The sequence below is a fragment of the Haliotis rufescens genome, unplaced genomic scaffold (genome assembly GCF_023055435.1).
Source record: "Haliotis rufescens isolate VD_foot unplaced genomic scaffold, xgHalRufe1.0.p SCAF_20, whole genome shotgun sequence".
NCBI classification, from domain to species: domain Eukaryota; kingdom Metazoa; phylum Mollusca; class Gastropoda; order Lepetellida; family Haliotidae; genus Haliotis; species Haliotis rufescens.
This window is the reverse complement of record NW_025963891.1, coordinates 12,697,227-12,718,058: the sequence shown is the minus strand read 5'-3', so window position 1 is coordinate 12,718,058 and position 20,832 is coordinate 12,697,227. Positions and strand designations below refer to the sequence as shown.

At 39.8% G+C, this 20,832-nt stretch overlaps 1 protein-coding gene across 6 annotated transcripts in view; it reads left to right on the top strand.

Annotated features, from left to right (window-relative positions):
* The window catches only part of LOC124133353 (glutamine--fructose-6-phosphate aminotransferase [isomerizing] 2-like), a 74,374-nt gene that overhangs the window by 25,583 nt on the left and 27,959 nt on the right, over nt 1–20,832 (top strand). For 3 of the 6 annotated variants that reach the window (XM_048400850.1, XM_048400849.1, XM_048400848.1), the window contains exons 5-11: nt 132–190; nt 3,706–3,840; nt 13,019–13,080; nt 17,281–17,360; nt 19,251–19,277; nt 19,487–19,531; nt 20,275–20,383. In XM_048400850.1, the coding sequence (XP_048256807.1) occupies nt 132–190; nt 3,706–3,840; nt 13,019–13,080; nt 17,281–17,360; nt 19,251–19,277; nt 19,487–19,531; nt 20,275–20,383 (517 nt within the window). The remainder of the gene's footprint in view (nt 1–131; nt 191–3,705; nt 3,841–13,018; nt 13,081–17,280; nt 17,361–19,250; nt 19,278–19,486; nt 19,532–20,274; nt 20,384–20,832) is intronic. The other 3 variants (XM_048400851.1, XM_048400852.1, XM_048400853.1) reach the window with 3 other exon arrangements.

Sequence of the window (20,832 nt, the reverse complement as noted above, 5' to 3'; positions counted from 1 at the left end):
ATATTGGTGATTGTGGCGTTAAACAACAAACAAAATAAATAAAAACTTGATAACCTGCCCTCTAAAATGTTACCCTTGCCGCAATACGACTTTGTATGTCATGTCTCACATTTTGTGTTCTTGTTTTTCAGAGTTTGTGATTGTACATAATGGGATCATCACAAATTACAAAGATATCAAGTCTTTCTTGGTAAGTTACATATTTTCACACGCTTTAACATTCTGTACATGTATAATGAGAAATGGTCACAAATTATCTGAAATTGATGTTTTTCATTATTTACCCAAATCCTGTAGACACAACCTTCCAGTCGAACAGGAAGAAGACCGGCTTCTCCCTTTGAACTTATTCTGTTCCGAATATATTGGGTCATTGTACACAAATGACTTTCAGCGAACAATTGTTTACCTTGGCAAGGCCCCAACACAATATAATGGTAATATGATATAAGTAGTATAAACTAAAGCTAACTCGAACAGGAAGAGACCATGGCTTGACTTCACAATAGCTCAGTCTGCATGACAGCCTTCTTGGCAGTGTGATAGTTACGCTGAGATTTTGATCTCGGGATTTGGTTGTGTGTGTGACAGTAAAGACAGGCTGGTTTGCAAGTCCAGGCTTGTCTCTGTCGACAAGTGTCAATACTTTTGTTCTAGTTTTTCTACGGTAATATATATCACAGAAGACGAGATGTGATACAGTGCATGTTTTTCTTTCTTATTGTTGAGTAGGGTGTATTCTTGTTACAGTATTGAAATTTACGTCCCCAACTTTTGAGTGAGCCCTACTTTACTTTTTTTTGTTTTTTTGTTTTTAACTTTTTTTATTGTTACATAACTGTGTTGATAGATATAGATATTGTGGTCTAAATTCCTGTTAGGTTCACAGTTATAACATTCGTTCTGACAGCATGGACAATCATTTTCATGAAATTTTAAAAATATGAGTTTAAGCTTATGATGGTAATGTTTAATGAATATATGATGAATTTGAAAACAGGGTCATAATTGTTTTTCCTAATGAAGACACATTATTTGTCAATATTTTCATTAGGCTGAATGTCTTGTGAAAGATAATACAAGGTTTTCTGTTGGTCCATAGTCCAAGTAGTGTCGTTAGGCCTTGGCATGTGTGTGTCGTATGATAGATGATTTATGGCTACCAACCACTCATAGCAGCTCCAAGAGGTAGTAAAACTCTTGCAGTTGTTATGTATGTTCAGTTCCTGTTATATGAGGTATTATTTAATAGAAACAAGTTCTTAAAGCGGGCTGATGCTATATGTAACTGTACCCCAATCAAGATCCAATGGCATGAGTTTCTGCTTACACTCATTCACTGCATATATATTCACTATACGACTTTAGCCACTAGTCCGAAGACCAAGTCTAGTAAAACTTTAGTCTAGTAAATTCAGACAATAATAAAGCATATAACACTAAAATCTGTTGAAAATGAGGCTAAGAGCCAAGTCCAGACTAGCTGGCTCAAAATAAAAATTAACATGTATTATCATTTTTGCAAGTCCATTTTAAACATTATCCTTTCTTAAAAAACTTATGTTTTGGAATCTCCATCTGAACTTTCATGTTGTGTGCTCATGGAACAAAGGACTGGTCCCAAACATGGGAAGGGAGAGTCTGGGAATGTTGTGGTTTAACATGTTTCAGTAGAAGAAATACAATTGTGTGTGCTGTTTATACACGTTCTGGTTGACCTTATGATTTAAAAATATTCAGAGACAAGCAGGCATTTCACATCCCTACATCCCCTAATTTGCCACGACTCTCTCAACTCACGACACACAAATGGCCTTTTAATGACAGTACCTCATGTCAATCTCATTTGAAAAAATCAAGAGTTATTTTGCCACTTCAGTGGGAAAACCTGTCAATCATTCTGTATGAAATTAAACCAAAGTGACAAAACGATCTTAACAGTAAGCACTGGTTGCCTTGTGGTTAGCAATGGTTAGATGTGGTGTGTCTATAGAAATCTTTTGATATATGTTTTTTTGTTAAGATTTCTATAGACACACCACATCTAACCACAAGGCAACCAGTGCTTACTGTTAAAATCGTTTGGTCACTTTGGTTTAATTGACTCTCTAAAGCCTACATGTCAAGTCTTTAAGTTAGTCCCATTAAATTGGTGTTAAGGTTTTAAGTGATAGGTACATACAATATTTCCTGAACACACAGGAGGTAATCCTCCCCACTTTGAAGATTTGGTTGGGACCAGTTGAAAGAATTTGATATATAAGATCAAAACTGTCAAACGTCTTACAATGTAATAGATTAACATTCAGTGAGTTATATGGTGATAAATTAATGTCAGTTGCATGTTTACCATGTCCTGAAGGTTGAAACTAATTTAACTTACAGCATGCTGATACTTGTATACAGCTGAGAAGTGTGAATGTTGAAGATGTGTTGCCATATTGTGTCCCTGTCGGCTACCTTGGAGTATCCATGGTATCTGGGTTGGAATAGGTCTTCAGCAACCCATGCTTGCCATACAAGGCGACTATGCTTGTTGTAAGAGGCAACTAAGGGGATAGGGTGGTCAGGCTCGCTGACCTGGTTGATGCATGTCATCATATCCCAATTGCATGGATTGAATCTCATGATGTCAATCACTGGATTGTCTGGTCCAGACTCGATTATTTACAGATCGCCGTCATATAGTTGGACTGAGTGTGGCATTAAACAACAAACAACAACAACAACAACAACAACCCATTCTATTATAATAGTACCTGAAGCCATTCACTGCCATTCAACTAAGGCTGATACGGGTAATTCGGGTTGGGTGGGTCCCGAGTAGGACTCTTATACCATCAGGACTAAGGTAAACAGACCCGTGGTTAGTCACGTGGTATATCATTATGATAATAACCTAAAAAATCCATCCGTGTACTACAAGTTCCAAAATTTTGCATATCTATCCGACTATGCACAAATTCCTTTTGACTTTTTAAGTTTGTGAAAAGACAAAGCTTCAGTGTATGCATGATCAGATCGTTTTATACATGTATCTTAATAGATTTTGCTAGGGCTCTGGCAAAATAATTCACAATCGGACATTTTGTTCCCAACTCTTGAGACCTACAGCGGAAACCTGGGTAGGGTCGGGTCATAGGGGGTCGGGTCATAGGGGGTTGGGTACCCGTGTAGTAAATTTTGACTCGTCCCAGCCCCCAATTCAACCACAGCACTTTTACTCCGATTTGAATAACACATATGTGCAAGGGAAGTGCTGTGGAAAGACCTAGAGAAGGAGATGGTCAGGTGTCAGTTCCCACACCAAGCTGTATGGGAGAAACTTGTGCCGGGTATTTATCATAATAAGATGAAGCTATCATACACTAGATAGTGGAGGATGCTGATTTGTGTGTCACCAAACAATGTATTATTATGCCTCTGTTAAGAATTTTGCAATTTCATTAGTTAATACATACTGCGGAATGAAACACTAAATTTCAATGTAGACTCCCAAATCAGGTAACTGACACTGGCCTTGAATATTAACTGGTTGAAGCAGTCGCTCGTCACACCGAGGACCCAGGTTCGATCCCACACATGGGTAAAATGTGTGAAGTCCATTTCATATTGCTGGAATATTGCTAAATACGGTTTATAACCATACTCACTCACTCACTCACTCACTCACTCACTCACTCACTCACTCACTCATTGTTTCAGGAAAACAAGGGCATGAAGTTTGAGTCGGAGACTGACACCGAGGTCATCGTGAAGCTGGTGAAACACTTATGGGAAACACACAAGACCTCCAAGATCACATTCAGGGAGCTGGTTGAGGTCGCTATTCAACAGTTGGTGAGTAACACATTGTATGGTTAAAGCTTCCACTCGTCCTGCCAGTGGGCCTGGTTTGTAAACCCTGCTCACTCTCTTTCTCACACCATTTTCTGTGAGGGCACCAGGTTACTCTTTCAGCCCGTTTGGACATGCTCTTTCAGTTGACTATAGGAGCTGGATATGTATCTGATGAACAGTGGGTATTGATAGTTTGTAATATTGAAGTTGATCTTCCATACTAGCTTGTCATCAATTCCTTTGGACTGATCCACCAGCCAGAGCCAGGGCTCTTCACTGACCCACAAGGCAGTATTGTTAGGCACTTATCAAGGTAGATCTTGTCATCAATTCCTTTGGACTGATCCCACAGTCAGGCCTCTTCACTGACTCACAAGGCAGTATTGTTAGGCACTTATCAAGGTAGATCTTGTCATCAATTCCTTTGGACTGATCCCACAGTCAGGCCTCTTCACTGACTCACAAGGCAGTATTGTTAGGCACTTATCAAGGTAGATCTTGTCATCAATTCCTTTGGACTGATCCCACAGTCAGGCCTCTTCACTGACCCACAAGGCAGTATTGTTAGGCACTTATCAAGGTAGATCTTGTCATCAATTCCTTTGGACTGATCCCACAGTCAGGCCTCTTCACTGACTCACAAGGCAGAATTGTTAGGCACTTATCAAGGTAGATCTTGTCATCAATTCCTTTGGACTGATCCCACAGTCAGGCCTCTTCACTGACCCACAAGGCAGTATTGTTAGGCACTTATCAAGGTAGATCTTGTCATCAATTCCTTTGGACTGATCCACCAGTCAGGGCTCTTCACTTACTCACAAGGCAGTATTGTTAGGCACTTATCAAGGTAGATCTTGTCATCAATTCCTTTGGACTGATCCACCAGCCAGAGCCAGGGCTCTTCACTGACTCACAAGGCAGTATTTTTAGGCACTTATCAAGGTAGATCTTGTCATCAATTCCTTTGGACTGATCCACCAGCCAGAGCCAGGGCTCTTCACTGACTCACAAGGCACTAATCAAGGTAGAGACATGGATGGTCCAGTCGTCTAAGGTGCCACAATTCACTGTGCATACAAGAAACATGATCATGGATTCAAATCCTGGTTCGCCTCATTTATGTTTCTAGGTCTGTCCCACCCTGGGTTTCACTAAGTGGTAAACGTCTGAGACCTGCATCACTTCGGGCTTTCTGCCCATATGAAGCTGACACACTGTAAAATAACTGGATTACTGTTTGCTCAAAGCAGTGTTAAATCCAGTTCACTCACTTACTGGTACTTGTCACGCATGTCCCCGCTCAGCCTTACTGTCTGCAATCTTGTTCTCTATATCCAGGATCAGGGTGCATTTCCTGTTCGTTATTCAGTGGTAGTTGTCTTCTCCTTCATAATGGCTGAACCTTGAATAATTTTAGTCATGTGTGACTGATTATTTCTGACATTCCACACCCAAACCGTGTACCTTTGTTGATCAATTATCATTTTGATTGACTTTTCCAACCAGTCCTAGTTCTTGTATTCATGTCAAGCAGAAATGTTTTCATCGGCAATTAGCAATTATTTCATGGCAACAGGCATACCATTAGTGGTAGCAGGTTTTTTAGAAGATTCAGTTGTGAAACGCCCCAAGCATTGTCCAATTTGGAGAAGCATTAAAAGATAGCTGCTGGTGAAGATGATGGCGATGATGACATGATGATGCAGAAACGTTAATGACATCAAACTTCAGAGTTTTTTGGAAATTCATTTTGTCATAATTTGTCTTCTTACTGTAAATATTCAGACCTAATGCAAGTTTCAGTGTAAAAACTCAGTGACCAGGGCCCAGGTCCACAAGTGATCACAGAGCCAGGACTATAATAAGCCTATTTTAAAGTATGGGAGTTACCATCACCTTAGCGCTTACCATCACCTTAGCGCTAAGATATACTTTCCCGCTGCTGATTGATATAATTATATGATTTTTCCTTCCCAAGAAGCCTGTCCTTTGTACGTTATGTTGTTGCATTGATACAAGACTTCATTACGCTTAAAGCAAACCTGTGTGTCTCATTCCTCAGCACAGGGTAGTTGTTACTACCACATGTTGTGAAAGCAGTAGCGCTTCTCGTCTGACAACAGCTTAATGCATGTCATGTCATCCTGAACTGGGTACATAATAGGGTATGTGAGGTAATCAAAGCTTAAATGTAGACCCTCTGTAGGCTGGTTTCAATGTAGACCCTCTGTAGGCTGGTTTCAATGTAGACTCTCTGTAGGCTGGTTTCAACAGGCTAGGTACTGATATGTTGAAAGCTTCCATTCAAACCAGGCACTCTGTTTTAAGGCCGTCTTTCAAAGTCTTGTCTTTTGTGTAAGCTAACACATGCAAACCACTCTTATCAAGTTACTTACCAGAGACACGATGGCCCAAGACTCTCTACCTTTGTGGTATGTCTTTAGTTACTGTAGTAATCTAATAAGTTAGGGACAACCAAATCCTGCATATTTGTTCTTTCCAGTTAATGCACAAGTGAAATAGGAATGTTACCTTAGAGATTTGTGTTTTTTTGTGACTAGCCCAGAACTTTATTTCACTCGTCCTCAGAGTTTGTTGCCAGTCCTGCTTGACCGAGATAAAACTGATATCAGGACCTGAAAGGATACTTTGCCCATGTTTGGTGTCCCCAGCCATGTTACTTGAACAGGTGTAGCAGCAAAAATATTCACTATAGTATTTATTAACATTTAGTTTAAAACTGGTTTCTGACTTGATAAATTCTAGTGTATATTCAGTAGATGAAACAAGAATGAAACATTTAAGTGAGAAAAAATGTTGTCAAGTCTACAATGTGACTAATGATACTATATAGTTCAGCAAATTGCAACTTTGAAAAGTCATTCACGTTGATAATAATTTGACTGTTTCTGTGCATATTTGGTTATCCTAGCCCTCGGCTCCAGAAGCAGGACATGGAGCTGGTTATATGTATGTCAGGAAGTGGGGTCTTCGTGAGTGTTTGTGCCTCATATCTACTGCTAATAACAAATCGTGTTTCCAAATTTTTGTGACAATTTTTAGAAATATGGAGGAACAGATACAGACATTAAAAAGTTTTCTCATCTGAGAAGTCGGAAAAACCTCAGACGATAATATTTACAAACGAAAGGACAAGATTTTCGAAGTTCTTCCGCGTCTGTTGCGTATTTGACTTACGAAAGGAGGAAGTATGTTCTTTGAATAATATGATGTGAGGGGGATAGCCTGGCAGACCAATATTGCATCGTGATCAGTAAAGCAAATTTGTCTAGAGATAGAATGGAATGTGATTGGTGGAGAAAGGGACATTAAGTCCTCGGCGCTTGGATGTTGTTTGACCACAACCCCGACCGCTACATGTACAAATATCTCACGTGACTTCAAAGTGGAACTTGTGATCGGCTTAGGATGGCAAGCATCTTGCTATGCTCTGTTTCAAAATTGCTGAACAATTCAAAGTTTGGAAATATTAATTTTGTTTGGCATTCATTCAGTGCCTTAGTCTCTATGGTAACTATGTCATGTTGCAAGATTATGTATATATGTGTTGAATAAAGAACTAATTATAATTAATAAGTTTCAATGATTTCATCATTCTTGTTTTACTTTCACAATATGAAGCTTTACTTACCTCAAAGATAACTAGGATATACCCCAGATATAACCCCCAAACATGCCTAGGATATACCCCAAATATGCCTCAGATATACTTGAAATATACATAGGATATATCCCAAATATGCCTCAGATATACTTCAAATATACCTAGGGTATACCCCAAATATGCCTCAGGTATACTTCAAATATACTTCAAATATACTTAGGATATACCCCAAATATGCCTCAGATATACTTCAAATAAACTTCAAATATACCTAGGATATACTCAAGGGCATGATTTAAGCATGGGCAAATGTGATGATGCTCAACAAAAATATGTAATAATATATGGCCTTGTCTTTCTCCAGGCACCTCTGTATTGCTTGTTCAACCTTTCCCTAAAAACACCCCTCTGGCCCGGTGAATACTTGTAATATCATACCACTGTGCCGGGGCATACACCTGTAATATTGTACCACTGTGCCCTGAAGTATAAATGTGATATTCCATTCTGCTCTTGTTGATACAAGTAATATCCTATCACTATGCCCTGAAGAATAAATGTGATATTCCATTCTGCTCTTGTTGATACCAGTAATATCCTATCACTATGCCCTGAAGTATAAATGTGATATTCCATTCTGCTCTTGTTGATACAAGTAATATCCTATCACTATGCCCTGAAGTATAAATGTGATATTCCATTCTGCTCTTGTTGATACAAGTAATATCCTATCACTATACCCTGAAGTATAAATGTGATATTCCATTCTGCTCTTGTTGATACCAGTAATATCCTATCACTATGCCCTGAAGTATAAATGTGATATTCCATTCTGCTCTTGTTGATACATGTAATATCCTATCACTATGCCCTGAAGTATAAATGTGATATTCCATTCTGCTCTTGTTGATACCAGTAATATCCTATCACTATGCCCTGAAGTATAAATGTGATATTCCATTCTGCTCTTGTTGATACAAGTAATATCCTATCACTATGCCCTGAAGTATAAATGTGATATTCCATTCTGCTCTTGTTGATACAAGTAATATCCCATCACTATGCCCTGAAGCTTTTCAGAATGTAATTGTTAGTAGGTGAATTTCTCGATCGGCTGATGTGCAGTCATGATCTAGCAGTAGTAATATATGCAAACGTTTTATCTAATAGTAATATATGCATTAATTTTATTTCAATAGCATATTTATACTTTTTGCTGTGTATTTGATATGCTAGGATTTTTTTGTCTGCATATTTAAGTTTATTTAATATGTATTTTACGTAAATAGGCAGCTTACCTGGTATCTCTAGCGCTGAGGTTAGGATCAAGGGGGGACTAGAGATGCAGTGGGGAGGTGGGGGGGGGATGCTTCATTGTTGGATTCTTCTGATGACCTCCTGGCCACTGCACTTATGTATGACGTGTGGCAGTAAGGTGCAAGACAGCCCAGTCTTCGATTGGAATGAGGAAGTCTTTCACAGGTCATTTAATCCTCATCCCAACTGAGAGTCTTTATTCAGCCATAAGTAATTATGCAAACATGAAACTTGTTTGTAGCACATTATCATTAACTCATAAATAAAGTATACAAAGGGATGATCAAGGACGGTTGGGGCTGAGTGCTGGTATGGCTACTTAGAGGAGGAGTTCCATTCAATCCCAGCCTTGTGGGGTCCAAATTCATTACGTTGAACTCAACTTGTTCAGTTGGAAAGCATGGAACCTTGGTAGTGGTTGATTTTAGACAAAACCATCATGTACGTTTGAACAAGAACATCTCTGAGTCTTACCCCAAAAATATTTTATCAGATGGTAGTTATTAGACCTGGGACGGGTAACTTGGGTACTCGGGTACTAGGGTACTAGGGTCGGGTGGGTACTGAGTAGGACCCAGGTACCCACAGGACTACCTGGACCTGTGGTTAGTCACGTGATATATTGTTTAATGACAAAAAGTATCTGAAACTCTATGTTTAAACTACAAGTCAGTTCTTCCTGACTACTACGCCCATTCCTTCTGACTTTTATATGTTTGAATAAAAATAAAAATTCAGTCAACTTCAGTGTACCAGTATTCACAAGAGCCTTTCATACATGTATCTAAACACATTTTACCAGAGCTACTGTCATACTTTTCCCAATCGGACAGTTTGTACCTATCTCTTGAGACCTACAGTGGGTACCCGGGTAGGGTCGGGTAATAGGGTGGTGGGTACCCGGGTAGTAAATTTGGACTCGTCCCAGCCCTAGTAGTTATAGTGTCCTCCCTTGCTTTAATGGGATAAAACAAGGACTGGTCTGCTCAGTGTCAGTATACTGTGTATGAGTGGCGTGCCGAGGCAAGGGAGTTAACTGTCTCTAAAAAGTCCAGTTCCCAAGGCAAGGGATTTTACAGACTATAAAAGTCCAGTTTCCACCCTTGCCGAACCAGGCTATTCTGAGTTATGTCCCTTATAATAAAGTCCCTATTGACCAATCATGTTCCACTAAACAAAATGGCAGCACCCAGTCAAGACGATCTGATAGATATAAACAAGATCTACATTGTAATAATTACCCTGAAAAGTGCATCAAATCACATGAGCACCTTGATTAGAAAGATGAAAAGATTTGCAAAATATCTGCCGACACCCAGTTGGCAGTTAAATATTGACGATTATCAACATGAAAATTGTGTCATCGATAATACCTTACATAAACTATTGTGATGAAATAAAGTTTAGATTTACCAAAACAGACTTTTATTGTCAAAAAATTTAATAGCTGAAGATGGAAAGTAACTGGTTTTGTTATGTCTCAAATATCCACAAAGTTAAATCCCTGAATAAATGTGCCACCTCTCACCAGTGGAGTAATATATGTTGATTTCTTTAGGACATTTTTTCCGTAAATACTCAAAGATACTTCTCCGATATTTATCGATATTTGATCGATATTTTGTTAACGATTATCGATCCATATGATCTGTATCGATAGGTAGACCTAACAGTCAGTGTTATAACAACGTCACGGCTTGGCCTCTCAAGAAACAAGTCTATACCAGACGGACCAATGATTTGAGTAACAATGCACTCTATCATGACACGTTACACAATTAACAATCTCAGATTCTTTCCTCATAATCCATTTTAGCAGACTCTTGCAAAAAGCTGTTACTGTAGACCAATTCTAGCCCGGAATCAGCAGTCACATTGAAGGATACTGGTATATACATCTTTATTCATTGAGAATTCCATGCGAGGGGCACGTTTTGTTCCCCTTAGCTACCAGGATCCGCTCCAGGATTCTCCACAATGTTGGTCCTTGATCTGTCGGCACCATTCTTGTGATTGTGGATTTGGACAAAGTGGTAAACATCGAATTCACCTATTAGTGTCTTTGGCTTTTACTCGCATACATATACTCGCATACTTATAACGAACGAACTGAGAAACTGTACCCAACACCAGATGGAGATGAAACAAGAAGAGAGGTTCAGTATGTTAGTCACTAGCGTCAAGAGTAAGTATACTAATCAACTTATGATAAGGATTTCTGTTATTTCTTGATATACAGAAAAATCCTGTCAATGTTGACTAATATATTTTCACACTTCAAACTTGTTAAAAACGCAATTTATCAAAATATTTTAACTTCTATCTCATTTCCCATAATAAAAACAAATACACTGAATTTATAAAATCTTCACATATGTCACGGAGCTGTGAGGGCGCCGGAGTGTCATTAAACAAGAATAAAGTTATAATGAAAGAGTGGTACTAGGTTCACAGGTTTAGTACTAGCAGCTAATTGCATCTATAGGGGACAATGTAAGGGATAAAAAATCCAATTCACACTGACAATAATCACTGATTAATTAAATCAGAGCAAACACACAAGTGGCTTGGCTAATCAACCTTATTACAGTAATAAAATGTAAAAACAGTAATAATGTAGGTCTTTGTAAGGCATTTAGAAGTGATACACATAAGGAAGAGAATATATGGATGTCAACTTCTTTATTATGAGGAACACAACGTTTCGGAGTATATGCTTACTCCTTCATCAGGTGAATCATTATTTATTATGAGGAACACAACATTTGGGAGTATATGCTTACTCCTTCATCAGGTGAATCATTATGAAGGAGTAAGCATATACTCCGAAACGTTGTGTTCCTCAAAATAAAGAAGTCCATATATTCTCTTCAGTAATAAAGTAGCTAAAACAACACTTTGACAAGATTTTGACAAGTTGCATAGACAGTCAGTTAAGTCGGCTGTGACCAGTTAACACCTGACTTAATGAACTCGACACCTCGGCTGGCTTAAATGGCAGGAAATATACGCATAGGACCTATCCCTATTGGACAGTCTCTTGGACAAGAAATAAGACGGAAATCGCCTGAATATCACACCAGTCTAATAGACTAACGTCTCAGTCACTTGGACTGGTCAAGGGAATTCTAAACTTTCTGAAGATATGAGGTACTTGACCTACAGAGTCACTAGGCCCACAGACCCGTGAAGATTCCGGGGTAGATTAGGTCTTCAGCAACCCATACTTGTCGTAAAAGGCGACTAACGGGATCAGGTGGTCAGGCTTGCTGACTTGGTTGATAAATGTCATCGATCCCCATTGCGTAGCTCGATGCTCATGATGTCAATCACTGGATTATCTTTTCTCGACCGCTGTCATATACAGCTGGAATATTGCTGAGTGCGGGGTTAAACAACAAACAAACAAACACTAGGCTCACAATCATTAAAAAGGTACTTGACCAAAGAGTAACTCAACTTAACAGGTACTTCAACTAAACTAGACAATCATGGGAGGGTTGGTTATCAATGGATTACGAGAAAAAGGGAGTATGTAAAACCCTAGCTAATAAGTTTAGCTCGATACAATCAGAATAAGTCAGTACTAGGTTAACACGCAGCCCTGTAATAACTAACAAACAAAACCTCAGTTTTCGAATGACCCCCGGTAGCGTGACGACCCGTAAACGGTCTAACAGAGCCTGGGGGTAGAGACACATGATTTTGACAAGGGTTTTATACATGTGCACAGGCGTCGGAGAGGACAACCTTTCCTGGTGGGCCAATGAGTGCAATAGTCTGACGAGCTTAGCTAAGTGTGTTTCTTAACATAGGGAAAACCTGTACTGAACTAAAGTCCTGAACATAAGCTATCTGACGGCATCACAAAAGATTTACAACCAGATATGTACAATTATTGAGGTGGCAAAAATGACCATAAACACAGGAGAAATATCTACAAGTAATAGATAATCCCGCTAATGTGTGAAAATGAATGTCACAAAAACATTTCCGACACATGAATAAGGTCGCGAACATACATGATAAGTATGCCATTCAATTGCTAGAGAATAAACTATACGGGGTCACTAATTCTCGAGCAAAGAAGGCACTGAACAATGACAACTGCTGGACTTTGCCAAAAGGTGACGGAGGCTGGACAATAGAGGAGAGGTGTGGTTTGGTCATTAGGCTGTGACTAAACTGGAATTTTGACCCAGTGATATATTTAATAATGTTTGCATTTTTTTCCAGGAGGGAGCATTTGCCCTGGCAATGACAAGCACACATTTCCCTGGAGAGATCGTCACAACAAGGTGGGTTCCTGTTCCACATGACCATAAATCTTTCATATGAGCTGCACCACAAAGATCTTTTTTATATATTTACAGGCTTTGCATCATTTTGATACAGAAATGAACGGTCATGGAAATAGTCATTGTACTAGACTAACAAATTTTTCCTGAAATATATTAAGTACTTGTAATTGTATAAGGGAACCTTAAGTCTTTTAATGTCAGAGCTGAAAGGGGGTGAGTACCGGTATAGGCTGTAAGAGCTGAGAAGGGGACGTACACTGGCTGTAAGAGCTGAGAAGGGGACGAGTATGAGCTGCTAGAGCTGAGAAGGGGATGACTGTGGGTTTCTAGAGCTGAGAAGGGAATGACTGTGGGTTGCTAGAGCTGAGAAGGGGATGGGCACAGGCTGCTTAGAGCTGAGAAGGGGGTGAGTATAGGCTGCTTAGAGCTGAGAAGGGGGTGAGTAACGGTATAGGCTGTAAGAGCTGAGAAGGGGATGAGTATAGGCTGCTAGAGCTGAGAAGGGGATGAGTATAGGCTGCTTAGAGCTGAGAAGGGGGTGAGTACCGGTATAGGCTGTAAGAGCTGAGAAGGGGAATAGTATAGGCTGTAAGAGCTGAGAAGGGGGTGAGTACCGGCATAGGCTGTAAGAGCTGAGAAGGGGACGTACACTGGCTGTAAAAGCTGAGGAGGAGACGAGTATGAGCTGCTTGAGCTGAGAAGGGGATGACAGTGGGTTGCTAGAGCTGAGAAGGGGATGACTGTGGGTTGCTAGAGCTGAGAAGGGGATGACTATAGGTTGCTAGAGCTGAGAAGGGGATGACTATAGGTTAGAGCTGAGAAGGGGATGACTATAGGTTGCTAGAGCTTAGAAGGGGATGACTATAGGTTGCTAGAGCTGAGAAGGGGATGACTATTGGTTGCTAGAGCTGAGAAGGGGATGACTATGGGGTGCTAGAGCTGAGAAGGAGACGAGTATGAGCTGCTAGAGCTGAGAAGGGGATGATTATAGGTTTCTAGAGCTGAGAAGGGGATGACTGTAGGTTGCTAGAGCTGAGAAGGTGATGACTATTGGTTGCTAGAGCTGAGAAGGAGACGAGTATGAGCTGCTAGAGCTGAGAAGGGGATGACTATGGGTTGCTAGAGCTGAGAAGGGGATGACTATAGGTTACTAGAGCTGAGAAGGGGATGACTATGGGTTGCTAGAGCTGAGAAGGGGATGACTGTGGGTTGCTAGAGCTGAGAAGGGGATGACTATGGGTTGCTAGAGCTGAGAAGGAGACGAGTATGAGCTGCTAGAGCTGAGAAGGGGACGACTATAGGTTACTAGAGCTGAGAAGGGGATGACTATGGGTTGCTAGAGCTGAGAAGGAGACGAGTATGAGCTGCTAGAGCTGAGAAGGGGATGACTATGGGTTGCTAGAGCTGAGAAGGGGATGACTATGGGTTGCTAGAGCTGAGAAGGGGATGACTGTGGGTTGCTAGAGCTGAGAAGGGGATGACTGTGGGTTGCTAGAGCTGAGAAGGGGATGACTTTAGGTTGCTAGAGCTGAGAAGGGGATGACTATGGGTTGCTAGAGCTGAGAAGGGGATGACTATGGAATGCTAGAGCTGAGATGGGGACGGACACAGGCTGCTTAGAGCTGAGAATGGGGCTTCATCTAGAATTTATCTAGGATTCCTTGGCAGGCAAATTGAGAAAAAATAAGTTACCATGCTTGTTATTTTCTTAGCTTGCGTAAGTTCCGAGGTATTTTAACATTGTATTCAATGCAACAATGAAAAACTCAGCATTAAACCGCCCCCTCTTTTTGGTCAGTGAAATACAAGGCACCTCTATAAACTCATAACATTAGTAATAGTGCCTGTGTTAACCATGAACTGGAAAATTCATAATAGCTGATATTTTCTTCTCACCTTGGGCTGAATTAATCGGCCTCCGAGAAGGCCGAGATAGATTCCTGAGGAGAGACTGCCAATGTAGGTAAATGCAGTTGTCTCTCATGTATTATGCATTCGTGCACATTCAAAAGTTACAGACCCATGCACACTCATGCATATTACCTGCCATGGTTTCCTTTCTGAGAATAGCCTGAAATGCTAGATAGGGAGCATTGAGTACATATTGCATGGTTAGACGCATATATATATTTAGATCAATTGAGGCAAGATCAATCCTAAGAAAGGCCTTTGATCAAGTATTGTATGTATTGGGGGCTCCCATTCTACCAGGAAGAAAGTGACTACAATGACACGTACATATAAGGTGGTTCTGGGTTTCTGTGTCAAGAGTGTATTTGTCTATAGTTTAGGAACTGTCAGGTTCATTATGAAACATTACTTTACTTGTTAACAATGTACCTATCTAGGAGTAACTAGACCTTAATTACTCAGATATGGTCAATATGGTAATTTTACACACATCAATAACTACATGTGGAAACCAAATTGTAAATGGCCCTTTGACAAGAGAAACACGACACATAAGACACCTTCAACACCGTGCATGTATTTGATGGCAGGACATCTTTAACTAGAGAAACATAACACATAAGACACCTTCACCTCTGTGCATGTATTTGATGGCAGGACATCTTTAGCTAGAGAAACACGACACATAAGACACCTTCACCGCCGTGCATGTATTTGATGGCAGGACATCTTCAACTAGAGAAACACGACGCATAAGACACCTTCACCGCCATGCATGTATTTGATAACAGGACATCTTTAACTAGAGAAACATAACACATGAGACACCTTCACCTCCGTGCATGTATTTGATGGCAGGACATCTTTAACTAGAGAAACATGACACATAAGACACATTCACCACCGTGCATGTATTTGATGGCAGGACATCTTTAACTAGAGAAACAAAACACATAAGACACCTTCACCGCCGTGCATGTATTTGATGGCAGGACATCTTTAACTAGAGAAACACGACACATGAGACACCTTCACCTCTGTGCATGTATTTGATGGCAGGACATCTTTAACTAGAGAAACATAACACATAAGACATCTTCACCGCCGTGGATGTATTTGATGGCAGGACATCTTTAACTAGAGAAACATGACACATGAGACACCTTCACTTTTGTGCATGTATTTGATGGCAGGACATCTTCAACTAGAGAAACATGACACATAAGACACCTTCACAACCATGCATGTATTTGATGGCAGGACATCTTTAACAAGAGAAACACGACACATAAGACACCTTCACCTCCGTGCATGTATTTGATGGCAGGACATCTTTAACAAGAGAAACACGACACATAAGACACCTTCACCTCCGTGCATGTATTTGATAACAGGACATCTTTAACTAGAGAAACATGACACATAAGACACCTTCACCTCACTGCATGTATTTGATGAAACACGACACATAAGACACTTTCACCTCCGTGCATGTATTTGATGGCAGGACATCTTAAACTAGAGAAACACGACACATAAGACACCTTCACCTCACTGCATGTATTTGATGGCAGGACATCTTTAACTAGAGAAACATAACACATAAGACACCTTCACCTCACTGCATGTATTTGATGGCAGGACATCTTCAACTAGAGAAACATAACACATAAGACACCTTCACCTCCGTGCATGTATTTGATGGCAGGACATCTTCAACTAGAGAAACACGACACATAAGACACCTTCACCTCCGTGCATGTATTTGATGGCAGGACGTCTTTAAATAGAGAAACACGACACATAAGACACCTTCACCTCCGTGCATGTATCTGATGGCAGGACATCTTTAACTAGAGAAACACGACACATAGGACACCTTCACCGCCGTGCATGTATTTGATGGCAGGACATCTTTAACTAGAGAAACACGACACATAGGACACCTTCACCGCCGTGAATGTATTTGAGGGCAATGTCCCTTTAACTGGAGACACGTGACACATTTGACACCTTCGCCCCTTTTAACATTTGCAACCTGCTTAAAATCCCTGAAGGTTGAATTCTTTGTTAAATGAGGAATTCACTAAGGTTAGGAGATCAGTAAGTGGGTATCAAATTACCGTAGTTTACGCGTAAATTGAAGATGTAGGTAAACTGCCAGAATGTCCCAGTGTGATATTCATTGTTGGTAATATAACACATATCAAGGCAGTTGGAATATGTTCCCCATACATTATTAGAGGCTATCTGGTTTCGCTCATTTTCACTTATTTTGTATTCTAGACGAGGAAGTCCACTTTTAATCGGCGTAAAGAGTCGGGCCAAGCTGACAACTGATCACATCCCCATCCTGTACAGCAAAGGTGAGAACATGTCTGATACACCTGCCTCTTAAATATGTTCGGATGTTGCAATGTGTGACCTGGCTGGTTGTGTGTTATCTGACGGTGACCCCTGGGTCGATGCTCCTGGTATCAACCAATGGTTTGTCTCACCCAGGTTGTTGTGTCTGGGCCAATATGGTTGTAGTTGATGTTGGAGTAGAATTGCATTCACGTGACTGATTTACCTCAACCAGGAATAGCAAGATCTTCATATGGACATGTTTTCTTTCAAGAGGTAACCCCTTGTTCCCTTCGCTGGTACCTTAAAATAACTGGCAGTACTTTGCACAGGATGTCTACATCTGGTGTGGACAATGCAAACTTCTTGTCTTTTCAGTATTGTTTAGTACATTCTAAAAACCAAGATTCAAAAATGGACAAGTAAAATAACTGAGCCTTACCTATACCATGCTTGACTTTAAATTGAAAGGAATTACTGATCAATGTGAAGTTAGTTAGACATGGTACCAGTAACATATACTACTCAAAAGAAGTTAAGGATCACCCAATTTTTTCATATTGGTAATGTTAACCTGTCATGGCATGAGAGATTAACTTTTGTAATATGAAAGAATCAGGTGATCCTTAACTTCTTTTGAGTAGTATATTACAAGTATCTGTCACTGATGGGGCTGAAATTGAAGGTCATGTCACAGTACATACAAAAAATACACCAATCTTCTTTGATTTTCTTATAACTCAGCCAGCTTTGACGTAAAAGGTAAAATGTTTAATTTGAAGAAGAACATTAAGTTAGCCATATGTTATTGTAGATTTATCTATAGTTGTTTTGAAGTCTTGACATGGTGTATTTTCTTGATAATTGCATGTGCCCATTTCATACTAATATATTTTTTTACGAGTCCATGCTATGTTTTGTTGTTGAGAATGCATGTAGTTAACAAAAGCATATGAAAAAACAGTCAGATTTTTGTCGTCTAAGTATTTGGCGTGACACCTTCGTGGAGACCCTATATGCACAGAATTCGGGACAAAATGCATGATTATCGCAAATAGCATAACAATCAGAATAGTTAGTTCATTTGAAGAGTACAGTAAAGTTATGTTTACAAAAAGAGAAGCCTACTGCCTGTGTGGGGTCAGCTGTGATCTGATGAATGTGCTGTGACAATGTGTGACAATGTGTCACAATGACATTCCCAGCACTCGGTGTGAAGCCTAAAAATAACATGTATTATGTTTATGGTGCTGATATCATAGATGTATTTTAAATGTGTCTTAATTGAGAAAATATAACTTGAATGTTAAGTATATTTATTTTTGACACATACATTTAAAAGTTGACGTTCTGGGATGTGTTCCTCAAAGTGCTCGTCTATCGTAGGACAGATTCTTAACATACAGGGCATTACGGAAGTCGTGCTAAGATCTAGAGCTGTATTTCGGCAAAGATATTTAATTGCACTTCCATGTTTCCACGTTTTGTCAATCTACTTTGAAGGGAAACATTTGTGAATATATTTCTGTGTGGTCAGGCTCGCTGACTTCATTGATGCATGTCATCGTATCCCAGTTACGTGGAATGATGTTCATAATGTCAATCACTGGATATTCTGGTCCAGATTTGATTATTTACAGACTGATGTCATACAGCTGGAATATTGCTATGGCGAACAAAACGAACATTCCCTGCAAACACTTGACGACCCTCATGTGATCTGCTACGTGGCTTTATAATGAATTTTCATGTTGGTTTGCAGGACTTTTCAGTTTTAATTCTTTTCATTTGATTGCTGCACATTGTGATCCTTGTTTTTTCCAGGTTAGATTAGTAGCATTGTGATATCTCCGTACGGCTTGCACCTCATTTTTTAACTAACCATATCTTCCTCCGTCTTACGCATGCAGGTTTTAAAGATTTGACGTCTACGGAAGGTACACAATTCTAGCATTTTCTCCGCTGTTATCTGTCTTATACAGCTCAGAGCATGGCTTTTTTTCACTTCACATATAAAACTCAAAACTTAGGACTTCAATTAATTAGTTAATTTAATGGAAAATCGGCTTCAAATGTGTTGATAATGGGAGATGTGGTTTATATTAATGAGGGATTTTAACAGAAACCGCTGTTTTAATCTGAACAGGTGGGTCGGCCAGGGCTTGTGGATATGAAGATCAACCTAATGAAAGTATGATTGGTTTGGTGCCAAAGTTCTGTCGTTATTAATATTTTCGCAAGCCGATGTATCGCAAAAAATTAACTTGAACTGAATATAAATATAATTTTATTTTTTTTAAATCTGATTTTTTCTTTTTTCTTAAAGAAATATTTTATTGATAGTATTTTTGTAAATGTAATCTATATTATGCCAGGTTTAATGCTGATTGTAGGATTCGCTTGTCTACTTTGTGTGAAATTTTGCTTAGCTTTCATGTACAAGATTATAGCATGAAGCATTGACATGATGGCTGCTTTCCTAACACATCATACTAACACTTATTTCCACTTTTCCACAATGTCTGGCTGGAGTAACAAGCAATGCAGCATCTTTTGGTGATGCTTGGATGGTTTGTTGCAGTTTGGAGTGGAAATAAAAATCGTTATTGTGTTGATTCTGTCAATTTGGACATGGATACAAGCATTGCTGGTATTGTATGATGACAATAGGCGAAACCTGTCCGACCGCCCCTCCCCACCCCAATGTTACAATGCATCATGGGATACCAGCAATTCTTGGCATTCTTATGTTTAAATGACAGAACGCCTCAATAACACATGCAACACAGAAAAGAATACTGTTTTTCAAAGAATTTGTAATTTGATATTTTCTTTTCGAAATCAACACTGGGACATTTCTGAAAATGGGAGAAAATCAAACAATGTTGCATCTATGTCTTCAAATGATTCTAATCCTTCGGCTGTCTATTTAAGGTGACCATCGAGGGTTTGTGGGCTCAGCACATCGTAACGAGGATCAGACTGAGTTTCATCCCGTAGGACCAAACAAAGAGGTGGAATACTTCTTTGCCTCTGATGCCAGGTAATAAAAACTTCTCTGATGTGATTCATTGTGACTGGCACAGTTTGTTTGTTGTTTAACGCCACACTCAGCAATATTCCAGCTATATGACAGTGGTCTGTGAATAATCAAGCCTGGACCAGACTATCCAGTGATTGACATCATGAACATCGTTCTACACAGTTGAGATACGATTACATGCATCAACAAAGTCAGTGAGGCGGACCACCCAATCCCGTTACTCACCCCTCACGACAAGCATGGTTGCTGAAGACCAATTCTGATCCGGATCTTCACATGTTGACTAGCACAGATGTTAATTTCATTAAAATCAGATCGCTACAGCTAAACAAAGATCTGAGGACATCCCATTACGGGTCACGTCAGAATGACCTTTCGCTAATTTTGACCGACCAATGAAATGACTGACAAGAAATCAACATTGGCCAATCAGAAAGCAGCTTTCTCGA